Source organism: Pipistrellus kuhlii, unplaced genomic scaffold, assembly GCF_014108245.1.
Source record: "Pipistrellus kuhlii isolate mPipKuh1 unplaced genomic scaffold, mPipKuh1.p scaffold_m20_p_3, whole genome shotgun sequence".
Classification (NCBI taxonomy): Eukaryota; Metazoa; Chordata; class Mammalia; order Chiroptera; family Vespertilionidae; genus Pipistrellus; species Pipistrellus kuhlii.
Window position 1 is genome coordinate 32,821,649 of NW_023425529.1, and position 15,154 is coordinate 32,836,802.

Here is a 15,154-nt window from a genome sequence, read left to right on the forward strand (position 1 = left end):
CTCCCGTGTGCTTCCATGTGTGTCTGAGGAGTAGGTGTCTGTTAGCAGGTGGCGGTGGTCAGGGCTTAGCTGGAAAACGCGGAGGACAGAAAAGGGGGGGGTGTGTGTGTCACAAGTGTTGCCCAGAAACAGTGGCCCCAAAGCCCCAGTGTGCCTTGGTCTCTGAGGCAGTTGTGCAGCCTGCTAAGTGCCTGCTAAGTGGGACATTGAGTCAGCCCGAAAAGGGACATGATTAAAGAGACCCCACGCCTGGGTCTCCTGATTGCTACCTCAGCCTGCCTCCCCCACCACTTCCAGCAGCAGGGTTTTACGTCAGGTAAGTTCTGTACATGAACGTACAAATGCCGTTAGTCTACTGTAGGCAGCTTAGACTAATTTCAGTCACGTCAGGGAAATGCAGTTATAAATGTTCACACCCCTCTCAGCCGATTTTCCGTGGGGAGCGGTGAAGCATGTGGGCCCTACACCTGCAGTTCTTTTTTCACCGGCACCCCCTCCCAGGGCCGTGACCCGTGCTCAGCCAGAGAAGAGTGAAGGAGCTTTGAAGTCAGATTGCTTGGGTTTCGGTTCCATCTCTAGCACATGCCAGTTGTGCGTTCTTGGGAAGTTCCTTTCGCTGGCTGAGTTCCATCTCTCATAAAGGAAGGATGAGAAGGAGGCACAGGCCTGGCCCCGCAGTGTGCTCTTGGTATCTGACATTGCTGCGAACCGTGCTCACTGCCTAACCTTTCCTCAAGACACTAATTAGCTTGGGCAAGGAGTGGAGAAGCCAGTGGGGAATATTTTTAACTTCACTTTTATTTTATATTGCACCCCCCCCTTTTTTTTTGAGAACCAGTTTGACTAAATGATTACCTGCCCCAGTCCCATACCTTCTGAAATGACTGAATTTAGATGGCTTGCAACCTCCGCACAAATAAAAAAAAAGTTAATGAATTGCAAATGTTTCTGGTTTCTACCCACATGAATACAGCACGGTTCACTGTCCCTCCTTGTGGTCCACGCAGAGAAACGATAAAATGCGTTTAGACTCGAAAAGACTGTCCTTTTCTAAGTTGCTGGAATTACGACTGGCTTCCCTCCCACCTCTGCCCACTGCCAAATGGATCAAATGAAATGTCCTCGCTGCCCTTTTCACTTCTTTCCGACAGAAAACTTAACACTTTGAATTCTTATCGTACACAAATGTTCAATTCTTTATACTTATTAAACACTACAACCCCCCAATAAGGTAAACAGTTATTACACCCATTTGAAAATGAGGAGAACATGGTTTGGGGGAGATAAAATGACTTGTCCAGGGTCGCCCATCCTGAAAGCAACTGAGCCCAATGACTCTCCTAACCACCACCATGTACCGGGGCCCTGCCTGGAGGTGCTCCGACACCCCCGTCCCCCTTTAGCCGTGCTGGGAGAAGCAAAGTCAGAGAGCGCTTCAATCACCCGTGTTGACTCTTTATCCCTGAATTGAAAAGGTTCATTTGTTTAATAAAGAACAAAAGGAGCTAAGAATGATGAGTGATTTCAGGTCAGGTGTTCTACTTCTGTTTCTCACTTTAAAAATTGTTTTATACTTCCTACAGCTTGTACATATATTGGGGTTTTGAATAAAAACATTTTCTCATATTTAAAAATATAGAACTTTCCAAATGTCTTTTACAGGCTGATTTCATTGTAGAGTTAAATTACTAAAGTTGTTTATAGATAATAAAAACCATAATATGAAAGGATTCCCCAGTGTATTGCAGCGTTGAATGTAATATTTAAATACATAGAGATATTTGGTATTTGGTATTTTTCCCCAAGAACTTGCTTACTTGGGAAAAGAAACCTTTCTGAAGATATATCCATTTTTGGACTTAGTAATAGTCCCTAGATCTACTTGTTCACAACATGGTTTTACCTACATAAATTAAACTTGTAAATGGTAAAAATTGAACGAGTCAGCTCCTAAAGATATTTAGCAGTCAGAAGTGAAACTGAATTCTTTCCTATAGCTAATCATTTTGATTAGAACCTATCAAATACTTACATTTTAGAAATAGTTTCTTATTCTGTAAGCCAAAAATATGCTTCTGCCATATATATATATATATATATATATATATATATATATATATATATATATATATATATATATATATATGTGTGTGTGTGTGTGTGTGTGGTGTGATTGCATTCATGCAAATTTAGAATAGTAATACTATGATACAAAATATAATATCATACCATGCAAGCAATCTGAAATAATGGGGGAAATTTTTTTTAATTTTTTTCTAATTTTAAAATTATAGTTGATATTAAATATTCTGTTCTTTTCAGGTATATAGCATAGGTATATAGACATTTCTATAACTTACGAAGTAATATTTCCCCCTATAAGTCTAGTGCCCACCTGGCGCCATACATAGTTGTTACAATATTATTGTCTATATTCCCTGTGCTGCGCTTTCCATCCCTGTGACTATTTTGTAACTTCTTAATCCCTTCACCTTGAAAACATTTTTTAAATGATCATGAATGACATAATGTCAAGGTTGGGCCAAGTGGGCGGTACCTCATGTGTAAGCTGTTGCTACACACTTTAGCTGGCCAGGCAGAAATGCTTGTCTTCCTTTCTCTATTGAACTACACAGGGCCCTCAAACGTGTATCCCTTGTGTACTTGCCATTGGCTGGGTGACATGTCTGCTGCCCTGAAAAGAAACTCATTCTAAATCGTGCAGGTTTAACGGAAAGGAACTCTGCTGGGTCTGTGGGAAAGTCTGTCCGCTGTGGCGTTTCCCGGGCCATCTGACTGTCTGGGGAGGGGAGAGAGAGTCTGGCCACAAAATATTTCCCCAGTCCTCTTGGAACCAGGTCTCCCCTGTTTACCTACCACGTTTTTAAAATAGGAAAAATCATTTTTATCACTGCTGGTTCCAACTCTATAGTAGAGCATATCTCCTTTTCAACTAAATGGATGGCAGTTCAAAAACTTTGGGAACTAAGAGTGACCTCAAGCAGATGGGTATTTGGCATAATTTTGATTTTGTATCAAAATTCTGATATTTTGCCCTAACTGGTTTGGCTCAGTGGATAAAACATCGGCCTGCGAACTCAAAGATCCCAGGTTTGATTCCGGTCAAGGGAATGCACCTTGGTTGCAGGCACATCTCCAGTAGGGAGTGTGCAGGAGGCAGCTGATTGATGTTTCTCTCTCATTGATGTTTTTAACTCTCTCTCCCTCTCCATAAAAAAAATCTATATGTATATATTAAATTGGAGGTATATATGAAGGGTCATTTCAGCACCAAAGATTAAAATTGTTTTAATGATCATTTTCAACTGACTTCAATGATAACAGTAGCCCAAAAGTTATGTATAAACAAGTAAATAATAATAATAATAATGAACCTTGAATAGTTTTCTCAAACCTTGCTCCTGTCAGAAATGAATTATATGGTACTGAATTTCATAATATAAGGGGAGGGGAAGCAGAGTTATGGAAAAATGCTGTTCTCTTTCTTTTTAAAAATTGTTTATTTATTTTAAATCTTTATTGTTCATATTATTACAAATGTTCCTCATTTCCCCCCCCTCCATTACTCCTCTCCACCAGGTTCCCACCCCACCCTCTGCCCTTTCCCCACCCCCCATTGTCCTCATCCATAGGTGCACAGTTTATGTTCGGTCTCTTCCCACACCCCTCTCTCCGCTTTTCCCCGAGAATCGTCAGTTCACTCCCCTTCCATACCTCTGATTCTATTATATTCAACAGTTAATATTGTTCATCAGATTTTTTTTAATTCCCTTGGTTTTTAGATTCACTTGTTGATAGTTATGTATTTGTTGATCATAGTTTTTATCTTTATTTACTTTCTCTTTCGAAAGAACTCCCTTCAGCAATTCATATAATTCTGGTTTGGCGGTGATGAACTCCTTTAGGTTTTTTTTATTAGTGAAGCTCTTTATCTGGCCTTTGATTCTGAGTGATAGCTTTGCTGGGTAGATTATTTTTGGCTGTAGGTTCTTGCTGTTCATCACCTTGAATATTTCTTGCCATTCCCTTCTGGCCTGCATGGTTTCTGTTGAGAAATCAGCTGACAATCGTATGGGTGCTCCTTTATAGGTAACTACCTGCTGTTCTCTTGCTGCTTTTAATATTCTCTCTTTGTCTTTTGCTCTTGGAATTTTAATGATGATGTGTCTTGGTGTGGTCTTCTTTGGATTCCTTTTGTTTGGAGTTCTGTGTGCTTCCTGGACTTGTAAGTCTAATTCTTTCACCAGGTGGGGGAAGTTTTCTGTCACTATTTCTTTCAGTAGGTTTTCGATATCTTGCTTTCTCTCATCTTCTGCGACCCCCATAATTCTGATGTTGGTTCGCTTAAAGTTATCCCAGAGATTTCTTACATTATCTTCAACTTTCTGGATTCTCTTGCCTTCTTGCTTCTGCAGAGGAGTATCTTCTGGCTCTTTATATTCCAAATCTTTGACTTGATTCTTGCAATCTTCCATTCTGTTTTTAGGACTCTGTATAATATTTTTTATTTCAGACAATGTATTCTTTATTTCTTGTTGATCCCTTATCATTTCTTGTTGATTCCTTATTAATTTAATTCTAATTCATCTCTTTTCATATCCTCATAGGTCTTATGGACCTTTTCTAGGAAATTCTTGAAAAACCTTATAAGCGTAGATTTGAACTCTATATCCAGTCGCTTCTTTTCCTCCATTTTTTTTGTTTGTGATTTGTTTCCTTATCTAGGTATTTTCACAGCTTCCCTGAGTTGGTAGGGTGGCTTTGTGTGCTAAGGTGTCCTATTTGGTTCAGTGAGTCAGCCTCCCAGTTACTTGAGGTGGACAGTCTTGGTGTAGCCCTTTGTGGGCTGTGTGTGCAGTCTTGTTGTTAAGCCTTGCTTGTTGTTGGAATCACTGGGAAGTGTTGATCTCCAAGCCAATTGGCTATGAGGATCAGAAGTGTCTCAGCTAGGAGGGTTTCTGCATTTTGCTAGAATGGGGCAGAGTCTTGGGGTGGCACAGACAAGCTTTGTTGAATCTCACAAAATTGGTTGCAGGTGCACGCACCTCTTTGGTATAGGCGCAGACAAGCTTTAGATTCCTGTCTGTCACTCCCTTGGAGAGTCCCATTCACTAAGAACGAGAAAACTAGCCACTGAAAGGGCTTCTGTGCTCCACTTGAATGGGGCAGAGTCTCGGGTGGTGCAGACAAGCTTTATTCAGCCCCTCCTTTCGAGAGTCTGGTTTCTGAGTCCCGCAGTAATGGCTGCTGGCTTCACACACCTCCAAGAGATCTCTGCCCACTTCCTGACAGTCTGGCCTCTCCCTGTCTGGGACCGTCTATCAGCGCAATAGGGTGTTTCTGTTTTCCTCCTGAACAAGAAAGCCAGCCACGCATTAGCTGTCCACCCTCTCTGCGCACAGGGAAGGAGTAAGCCAGCAGCGAACTCTGCCCGCCCTCTCTGCACTCCGCAAGCAAGCCGGCAGCGAAGTCGGGTGGCCGCCTTTTTGTGCAAACGGTTCTCCGCACCTTCACAGTTCCTGAGGTTCAGCGCACCTTCTTTCTCCTTCCCAGATGGTAGAGCCTCTTCTCAGCCAGCCGTCCGGTACTTCAGGGTGATGTTTACCCTGTTTTTCAGTTCTAAATTCAAATTTGTTGTGGTAGGCTGCATTCTTGGTTTCTCTCTCTGATCTCTTTCAATAATACACATATCCCCACAGTGGGATTCCTTTCTCCCCATTGGATTTCAAAAGGTCTGAACCCAGATTCGATGTGTAGTTTTACCTTAGGAAATTCAGTAAGTATGCTTCCTTGTTCTTCAGGATTATTTCTGATGGTACTGATGAGCCTGAGCATGCCTGAGTTTATTTAAACTGGAGGCTCCTGGAGGTCTTGCGGAAGTCTGCGTGATACACTTAGCAAATAGAAAATGCTTTAAAACTCTCTGCAGTCTTATTTAAACTGCCAAGCTAAAGCAAATAGGGGGAGTCCTTGGAGCAAATTAGGAATCCAGCTGGCAAACTGATGATCCTATTGCATCTGAATCTACCATGGAACTGATTAGGATCCTCTCGTCTAAAGCCTTGGTCCCCGGGTGCTTGGTAGAAATGCAGGTTCTCAGGTCCCACCTGCAGATCCAGATTTTGCATTTCACCCAAGCTGCTGCCCCCCCCCCCCCCCCCCCCCCCCCATGACTGGAGTACGCATTCAAGTCTGAGATTAAAAAAAAACAACAACAAAAAAAAACACCAACCCAGAGACCTAGGGCCATGGTCGGCAAAACTGCGGCTCGCGAGCCACATGCGGCTCTTTGGCCCCTTGAGTGTGGCTCTTCCACAAAATACGACTGGCCTGGGCGAGTCTATTTTGAAGAAGTGGCGTTAGAAGAAGTTTAAGTTTAAAAGATTTGGCTCTCAAAAGAAATTTCAATCGTTGATATTTGGCTCTGTTGCCTAATGAGTTTGCCGACCCCTGAGTTAGGGGAACAAGACCGTGTGCGAAAATGGTGACAGAAGTGATCGCAAGGAAGCATTCACACGTTTCCCCTGACGCGTTTTCTTTTTTCCTGGTTTGTGAGCGGTTTTGAACCGCGGCGGCTGTCCTGGCATGCAAACCACCTCCCCTCAGCATTTCTGTCCATGTTTCTTCTCTCGATTCAGTGAATGACCTGTGCCTGCCTCACCAAGTGCAGATGCCAGTCTTGCTGACCAGCTTGTCTCTCATTTCCAGTCCTGACCTCGCTCTCCCGGACAACGAGCAGCCACATTCCAGCCCGAAGTGCACCCCTCTCCGCCTTCTCTCCACTCCCGGCCCCTCCTCTCCATCCCCCGCCGACGAGCATCTGGGGTGAAGGTTTTGTAGCCACACACAGGACACTGCCCAAGACCCAGCCGCTGTTGGCTCCTCGGTAGTTAGACGTTGTGCTGGGATCAGTAATCGTCACATCTGTGGAAGGTGAAGGACAGTTAAGAAGAGTAACAGACTCCCAAGTGATACAACGTATTACGGTTTCTCTAAGTCACAGATAAACTTCTGCAATGACAGGGCCACAGTTCAATGAAACAGACAAACAAGACACAGGACACACAGCTCAGCCGACTGGCTTTATCTCGATAGCATAAGAGAGATCTAAGACCATGTAAAATACACAGATTGTAAAATCATCTTTCCTCAAACGTCACGTTCAGCTGTAGAGGTTGATTCCACTGTTTGTTTTTTTCACCATTGGTATTTATTTTGTACTCTTACTTGCCACATGGGTTATGTTTATAAACATCATTTCTCTAAGAGGCGAACTTAATTCCTGTATTTTTAGAGACGTGTCATTGCTCCATGAAGTATGAGTTGCAATATGGTTTGAAATCTGGCATCGGCCGGACTGTGGACATTTTTCTTGCACAAAATGATAAATGAGGTGCATCGGAATGTTAACCGTAACTGTATTTTGCTGCTACGCTGATATTGTTTATGCACTTACTTTCTAATCAGCTCATTAACTGCTGGATTTTTTTTTTTAAATTTAACTAGAAGTCTTCACTGGACATTAAGTAAATCTAAGAAAGAGACTATGTGATGATTCATTGACTTATTCAACTTTTGACGGCATCTTTAATTTTTTAAAATTGCAGACGAGTAGATGCCCTGGTGCTGCTCCTTTGTGTGTGTATGTGTGTGTGATCATGTTAAAGAAGGCTGAAAAACACGAGGGGGGAAATGGTGTGTTTATTTAATGACCAGAGTTGTCTTTTTTTTTTCCTCCCAAATTCAGGGCCCTCCTATGAGTCTTTCCTGCTAAAAGGTATCAAGTACAAATGGGGAAAATATATACATAGATAGATGAAAGTTCGCCTTTGATTAATGAATTTACCCAGAAAGTGTTCAAATAGTGATTAAAATTGTTATGTGTTGTTGTTAGTTTTTTTCATAATGAATCTTCCTTGCCAAAAAAAAAAAAAAATAGATAATAAACCTTAGCTCATTGTCTACTTTTGACAAATACTCAGGTGCCTACAATCATATTATACATATTGAGATCATACATGTTCCTAGTTCACTTACACATTCTGCCGGGTAACTTACGACTTGATTTAAGGCTGTAGATGTTCATGGCAAGATTTAGTTTGCACATAACCTGATGCCCAAGGAAAACAGCGAATCGGGCTGAAAGGTCTAACACTCTTGGGCTCCTTAACCACCACGTGCTGCCCACACAATTGCTCCTCGCCCTGATTCCTGGTCTAGACAGGTAGCCTTAACTTATTTAAAATCATAACGGTGTGGCCTGCCCATGTAATGATGTCTGTAAACTTCTCTTTAAAACAAACACAATCCTCACTGTTCACACGGAAGATGGTTAACAATACAGGGCCCTAGTAATGAAGATCTCGTCAGAGCCACTCAGCCCGTTGAGTGGAAGTGGGTGGAACCTTAATGGAATGGTCCATTGAGGATGGCGGCCACTCGGTAAGTCACAAACCAGTGCAGGAGCGTTCATCAGTCATGCACCTGTGAGGCTGGGGTCACTATTACCAAAGCAACCAGGAGGTTTGTCGTTTCTTATATGAGTGCTATTTTCAACAGTGTCACTTAGTATGCAACTTGAAGTAGTCAGAGATCTTCACCATACATAGAGATTCAGGTTAAAGAAACAGAAAAAGGAACAAATCTTCGTCAAGTCTCAATCATGGCAGCCTCGCCTTTTTGTTTTTTGTTTGTTTGTTTTTTTTTTCTTCTCACCTGCAATGGCCTTGCTGTTCCCAAACACCTTCTTCTTTTTATTGGTGTTGTATCTGCCTTGTACCAGTATTAGTGAGACTGATTGTATGAGAGTTCAATTAAAGGTAGCTGCTCCTCACCATTGCTTTTTCTTTCTTTTCTTTTTGTTATTTCTTTTGCAAGTATTATGTGTGCGAACCTGAGAAGTGGTTTAGCTGCAAAGTTGACTTTTAATAAAAACTGTTTGTATCTGAGGGAAAATACACCATTTTAAAAGTACCTCAGAACCTCTTTCTATATCGCCTCATTGGGTTTGTTGCTGGTGCTGGGAGTTTCAGCCGTGGGCGTCATCTCTGTGTAACCATAGAGCAGCCATCCCACTGGCAAGCACAGTGTTGCACTGTTGCTCTCTTTCTCTGTATTTATGCCCCAGTGAAAGGCCGGGTCACAGACAACACTTTTATTTCTTCCAATAGGAATTTTATCAAGTCTATATGAATTTTTTTTTAGTTCCTTTTTACTCACAGAATGGGAAATGTTTATTTGGAAACATCAATTCTATAAAAATGTTCATTTTAGCAAAACTTTGCCAAGAAGGTAGAGAAACTTGGAAATAAATTTTTGTCACAAAATTAGGTCATAGTCCCTAAGCAGTCAGAGAGAACTCCATGTGTTTACACTATGATGTAACTTAGTATAGTCTGAAATCAGCCCCATCTATATTTATTTATAGGCACTTAAAATGAATAAATATGTGCAGCACTGATAAAAATCAGTATAGCTGTAATGATAAATGGAAATTGAAGAATTAGTGGGGGGGGGGGAATAAAACTCAGTAAAACCACTTCAAGAGAGATGTGGGGTGGGGGTTGGGGAGAGGAAGACTACAAAAAAAAAAAATACTGGCTAATTATTTCAAACATGGTGGGCAAAGATTAAAGGTAGCCAGCAAGTGTGGTTAGCAGAGTAACCAGGTGATTTTTGAAAAGTAAGCACAATTACCATACTGAAGAGGACAGTATGTGGAAATGCTTTCTTCAGAGGATTGTTCTTAGGTAAATGATAAAATAAAAAGCATACACGACCCTCGGATTAATATTCCCAATCATATCCTTTCCATCCACTTCTGTTTCAATAAGAGGAATTTGGATAACTTTGAGGGATCAAAGTTATTAAATAACTAAGAAAGGACCTATTCAGAAAGATTAAACTATAGCCTAAGGAAGAAGACGTAGACTATTGATCTGCAAGAAAATGTAACCAATGATAGATACCAGCTATTGACATTATTATTAAGACTAGAATAAGAAGAAAAAAAAAAGGCTTCAGTGTGAGGGATTTATAATAACTCTAGGAAAGAGATTCTTAACAGTGGGAAATTAATAATCAATATTGATGATTTGTTTTTACAAAATTAAATATTTATTGTCCAGTAAGGATTAATTTACATGGAAAGATACCTTATGATGATATACTAAGATTCTAGGATTTCATAATCCTATTAGTCTTTCATTTTAGATTTAGTAATAAAGTATTCTGGTTAGCCATAAAATATTTTATTCCTTGAAAGTAGGATAGCAATCTTGAGTTTCCAAAATATTTGGTAAAAAATAAAACAAGATTGTTGGTATTTTTTTCTTGCAGCTATATTTCATATCTTTAAAGTTATCCAGAATGTAGTAATTTTACTATAAAAGCCTCAATTGTCAGTCTAAAAAAAACAAACATCCTCAGGAATACTTTGGAAATAGAAGGTTTGCATTCCCTTAGGGGTGTAAATGCCTCTCAAATATTATCTTTCCTTAAAAGAATCTTCAATCTACAACATTTGCTTTTTCAGGCTTTGTTAAATATCCATGTACAGATAGTCCTTATGTCTCAAACAAGCATAAAATGTCGATCAAATAAACCATAAATGTGGACATTTCCTGATATTCTGCTTTAAATAAAATCCTCTGCAGTCTTAAATGGTAATTACGAAATGTAAAAACGAAAAATGAAATCTATTTTCTACTGTGATAAGAATGGTAAGTTTAATGTATAATTGTCCTGTTCAATCAGCCAAAAGACATAATCTGTCTATCAGAAAGGCACATCAGAGGAAACATGGATTTTTCCGGAAGTAACTGTGCTGGTTCAACCAAGGTTACCACAAATGCACTGATGTTGTAGATATAAAGCAGGACTAGGTTCAAAAGGAACTCTTAGGGAAAAGTTCACGATTTTAAATATTGCCCTATAACTTATTTGTTTATGAACCAGAGTCTTTTTTAAATAGTCCTTGTATTTAAGATTGCAAAATATGTTTCCAAATAATGGGAACATAATTCTTCAAAAAACTGTTGAACTGGTGTAGTGATAGGTGGTCTAATGAGTGCTGATACTGACAGAATTTTCACCTTAAAATCAATTTCTGTGGACATTCAAGACTGATCTAGCTCCTGAATGAATGAACTTCTCCATTGTCTGTAATAATGCCCCCAGATGAGTTGTGTCTGAAATTGAATTCAATTTATTTTAAATACCAGGTTAACTGCCATCGTTCCTGATGTATTTCATTTGTAACCGGATTCCATTACTTAACATCTGGAAGGTTTTGTCTAGACATCTCTTCTATTGTTTTTACTCAAAGTATAACTGAAAAAAAGATATTTAGTATTAAAATATGTTCCTCAATCAAGAATTTTCCAGAAATAATCTACTTTCGAAGAAGAGCAGCAATTAACTGCCTTTAATATAAGGGTATGAGGGCATAAAAGTATGCCATGTAAAATGTTTGCATGAGATATTTCCCACCATGTAAGCTTTCCCATATTCATAATATGAACAGTATAGAAGTCTTATTTTCTTGTGATTTCTCCATTAGGAATGTAAGGAGATTGTTACCTATATCTGGTCTCCTTTCCATATTGAAATGCATGGCTCTAATCAGTATATTTTTATTCCTTTCCTCTGGAGTTATTTAAATTTTGTACTATTTAAACTGAAACCTGGATAAACTGCTGAGCCTGGTTAATTCTGCGATTCGAGTTTACTTGCTGTGTAACATTGGTTGAGAGCACATTCTGATTTTAACTTTTTTTTTTTTCCTTTCAGAATTAGTCTCTGATCAATTGGTTCTCTTTTGAAAACATTGAGAAGAAAACGTGTGACTATTTTCCTTTTTTCAAAGTCTTTTTAAAACAAAGATCAGAAAACTATAGAGAGACATGCCATCATTTTGTTGACAAATCATTAGTCGATAATAATGGAGATAGAGAATGAATCATTTTGTTGTTTGGGTTCATAGTATGATTGTGCACCAAAACTTAGAGAAACTAAATGACTTTAACATTATTGCCACGGCATTTTTAAACTGGATGGTTTGACTATTAGAGTCAATTAATTCTTTGGAAATCTTTTATGACATTTTTATAATCTCTGTTTTTATTTGCATGATTATGTATATGGGATTTACCGTACATGATTCTGATACTGTGTTTCTTTCCAGCATTAACATTTGTGTAATGTGTGGCCAACCCCAATTTGTACACAGTATGTTTACTGTTGTAATTATTCTGCTATTTCCACCTTTAATTGCAATTTTGTTATTATGTCTTTTGGGGATAAATGATGTGAAGCATTTCCACATAATGAAAATATCACATAAAAACATGACTAAAAGGCTGACCTTTAAATTAATTGCTAATTATTTTTAAAAATCCAAATTTCAAAGGAAACTTGTTCTCAAAGTAAATATGTGCATATATTTTAAATTCAAAAAATTCCTTATTAATTTATCATTGCTTGTCTTTTTTTTCATTTTTTTTTTTAATTGTAGACAATCCTAAGTGAATGCCTCATGGGAGAATCCATATATGTGCTTGCATTTCTGTAATCTGATCATGCACTCAAATGGTTGGAAAAGATACTCCAGTGCTAAGAAAATAAATGAAGCCAATATATTAATTCTTATATCTTGGTTTATGTTACCAACTAAATATGGTGTAATGCATAACTCTTCCCAGTAAATAAACTGGTTATCTTTTGTTCATTTCACCTATCAGTTTGAGCAACTTCTCTTTAATTTGTACTTGCAAAAAAAGTTTATGAATTTCTACATGATTTATATATTCATTCAAACTGAGCACTTACTTGAACCAAAAACTGAGTGCTTTGCTTTGACATGTCTGCACATTCCTTATTAAGAAACATGTATCACTTTTGCCCATTTTCTCCACCTCTCATCTCTCCTCGTAATCTTTGCTAAAAGGTTATTTCGGCAAGAGGCTACACTTAGGTGAATTAGGCATGAAAGAAATACCTGTTCTGAAAAAGGGAAACATTTTAATGAAAGAAACATGATTTTAATGAAAGTAGAATGAAGATTGTATGCTTTATTTGGGGAGACAATTCTTCTTTGTTCTCTTACTACAGAGACCCAAAACTTTGAGAAGAATTCATTTACTAGCGCCTTCTTTGAAGAACAAATATGTATTGTAGCAAATCAGCTGCTGTTGAGAATCCTGCTCTTTGACTTGATTTTTTCGGGGAGACAGAAGAGGTGGGGAAGCAGACAGAATTGGATTTCTGTGAGGTTCTAATAAATTGAAACCTCTAATGCAATCCTCATTATAACCCACCATGGGCACTGCACCAATCCCAGCTAAAGTTGACCACCTGCCTATTGTATAAAATACTAGAAATAATAGCATAAACTTTCCTAAAAATCTCTCCATTTTCTCTTCTGAAAGATACTGTTTTTCTTTGAGGTTGGAACTATAAGTCTATGGGGCCCTTGATCTTCTCTTATGCAATAAAACTGATAGTGTGTTGCATTCAAAAGCTAAACTGGATCAGCCTCCAGGAGTGTCAAGAAAAATCTCTTCTCATCCCTACATTTTGCAGGAGACTTGGATAGCACTATATTGTTGTGAGAGCCATGTGGCGTGTTTCTGCAACCCCACTGTGGATAAGAAAGAGGCCAAAATTGATGGGAATTTATGGAAAGAATTTTCTTTGTTTTGGTTGTACATGCATTGACTAGCACATTGGAGGAACTCAATAAAGTGGGTTCTTTGCCATCTAGCTTTTCTTATAACACATCAGGAATCAAGTTTATAGAACCTAATGTTACCTACAATGACATCAGTAGGTACTAAATACCAACTAATTGAAGGAAATGGTCGTTAAATTAAGTGAATGATTATTCCTATGATTCTCTCTTAGTCAATCTGAAAACTAGATCTCTAACATTGTATTTGAAATTATTCAGAGTTCCTTCTTAAACATTTTATGAATCAACTATGACTTGGATATGTTAAGAAGAAACAGAATAATTTATCTACAACATAACTGTCAAGGAAGATAAATCTCACTGGCAAAAATATTGCCAGTGTCAAAAGCAAACACAATTTATAAAATAATTTAAATGTAGAAAGCAATGCAAAGATGAATCATAACTCTAGTGAGATCCTGTAAATAGTAAAAAATGTTGCAGCTGTCCACATAATTTGTGAGACTCATTGAAAATGAAAATATGGATCTCCTTGTTCAAAAATTATTAAAAATTTCAAGACCGTGGCAGTAAACTAAGCAGGGGGTCCTAAGCACAAGCCTCGTATGACCAGACAGGTCCGCATGCCCATGAAGCCAGCCTAGCCCCAGACTGTGCGGAAAGAATGATTCAATACCTCCCTCAACAATGAACTTCGCTATCCAGGATCTGGCTTTATTTTTAACAATGAATTTCCTGGTTTCTGTGCTTAGAAGAAAAAAATAATGGGTTTATGTTTTTAGGGGGAAAAAATGTCATTACTTCAAAGACTTAAGAAAGCTGAATCTTGCAATACTTCCATATTCCACTGCAGCATTTCAACTCAAAATTTCTAAAACCTCACATATGTATCAAGTTGTACAGAGATTATAAAAATCATTAAAACTTGAAAATATGATCAGTAAACATTTTAATTAGTGTATATTAAAGTAAACCTAATGTAGGAACACTACTGTTACCTTCAGAAGTTGACTTTCTTTGACATTTTAAATTATTAATAACATCCATCAAATGTCACAGGATGACTTACCTCACTTAAAGAACTATTATTAGGCCAAGATTAATGCCAGTCATATAAACTTCTTTCTCAAATAAAGGAGAAACAAGTTATTCACCACATTGAAATACATTGACACTGATAATATCAGCTCTCATTATAGGAAGCTACCCTATAAGTAAGAAAGGGAAAAAAATAAGAACATGCTTTTTTCTTGTTTTCCATAAGGTAACTGTGGAAACTTATAGAAATAGTTACCTGTCAAAGAGCAAAGCGTTGATGGGAGAGAATAGGGGGTGGGAGGGAAGAGGGAGTCAGATTTCTCAGTAGGTGATTATCTTTTTATAGTTTCTATTTCAACCCAGGAAATATAGTATCTATTAAAAAATAAGAATATAAAGAAATAT

At 38.4% G+C, this 15,154-nt stretch overlaps 1 protein-coding gene across 7 annotated transcripts in view; it reads left to right on the plus strand.

Annotated features, from left to right (window-relative positions):
• The window catches only part of BICD1 (BICD cargo adaptor 1), a 189,557-nt gene extending 176,809 nt beyond the window's left edge, over positions 1–12,748 (plus strand). For 4 of the 7 annotated variants that reach the window (XM_036456898.2, XM_036456899.2, XM_036456910.2 and 1 more), the window contains one exon: positions 6,730–12,748. In XM_036456898.2, coding sequence (XP_036312791.1) covers positions 6,730–6,850 — 121 coding nt within the window. In that variant the 3' untranslated portion in view covers positions 6,851–12,748. The remainder of the gene's footprint in view (positions 1–6,729) is intronic. The other 3 variants (XM_036456906.2, XM_036456908.2, XM_045587896.1) reach the window with 2 other exon arrangements.
• The last annotated feature ends 2,406 nt before the right edge of the window (positions 12,749–15,154 follow it).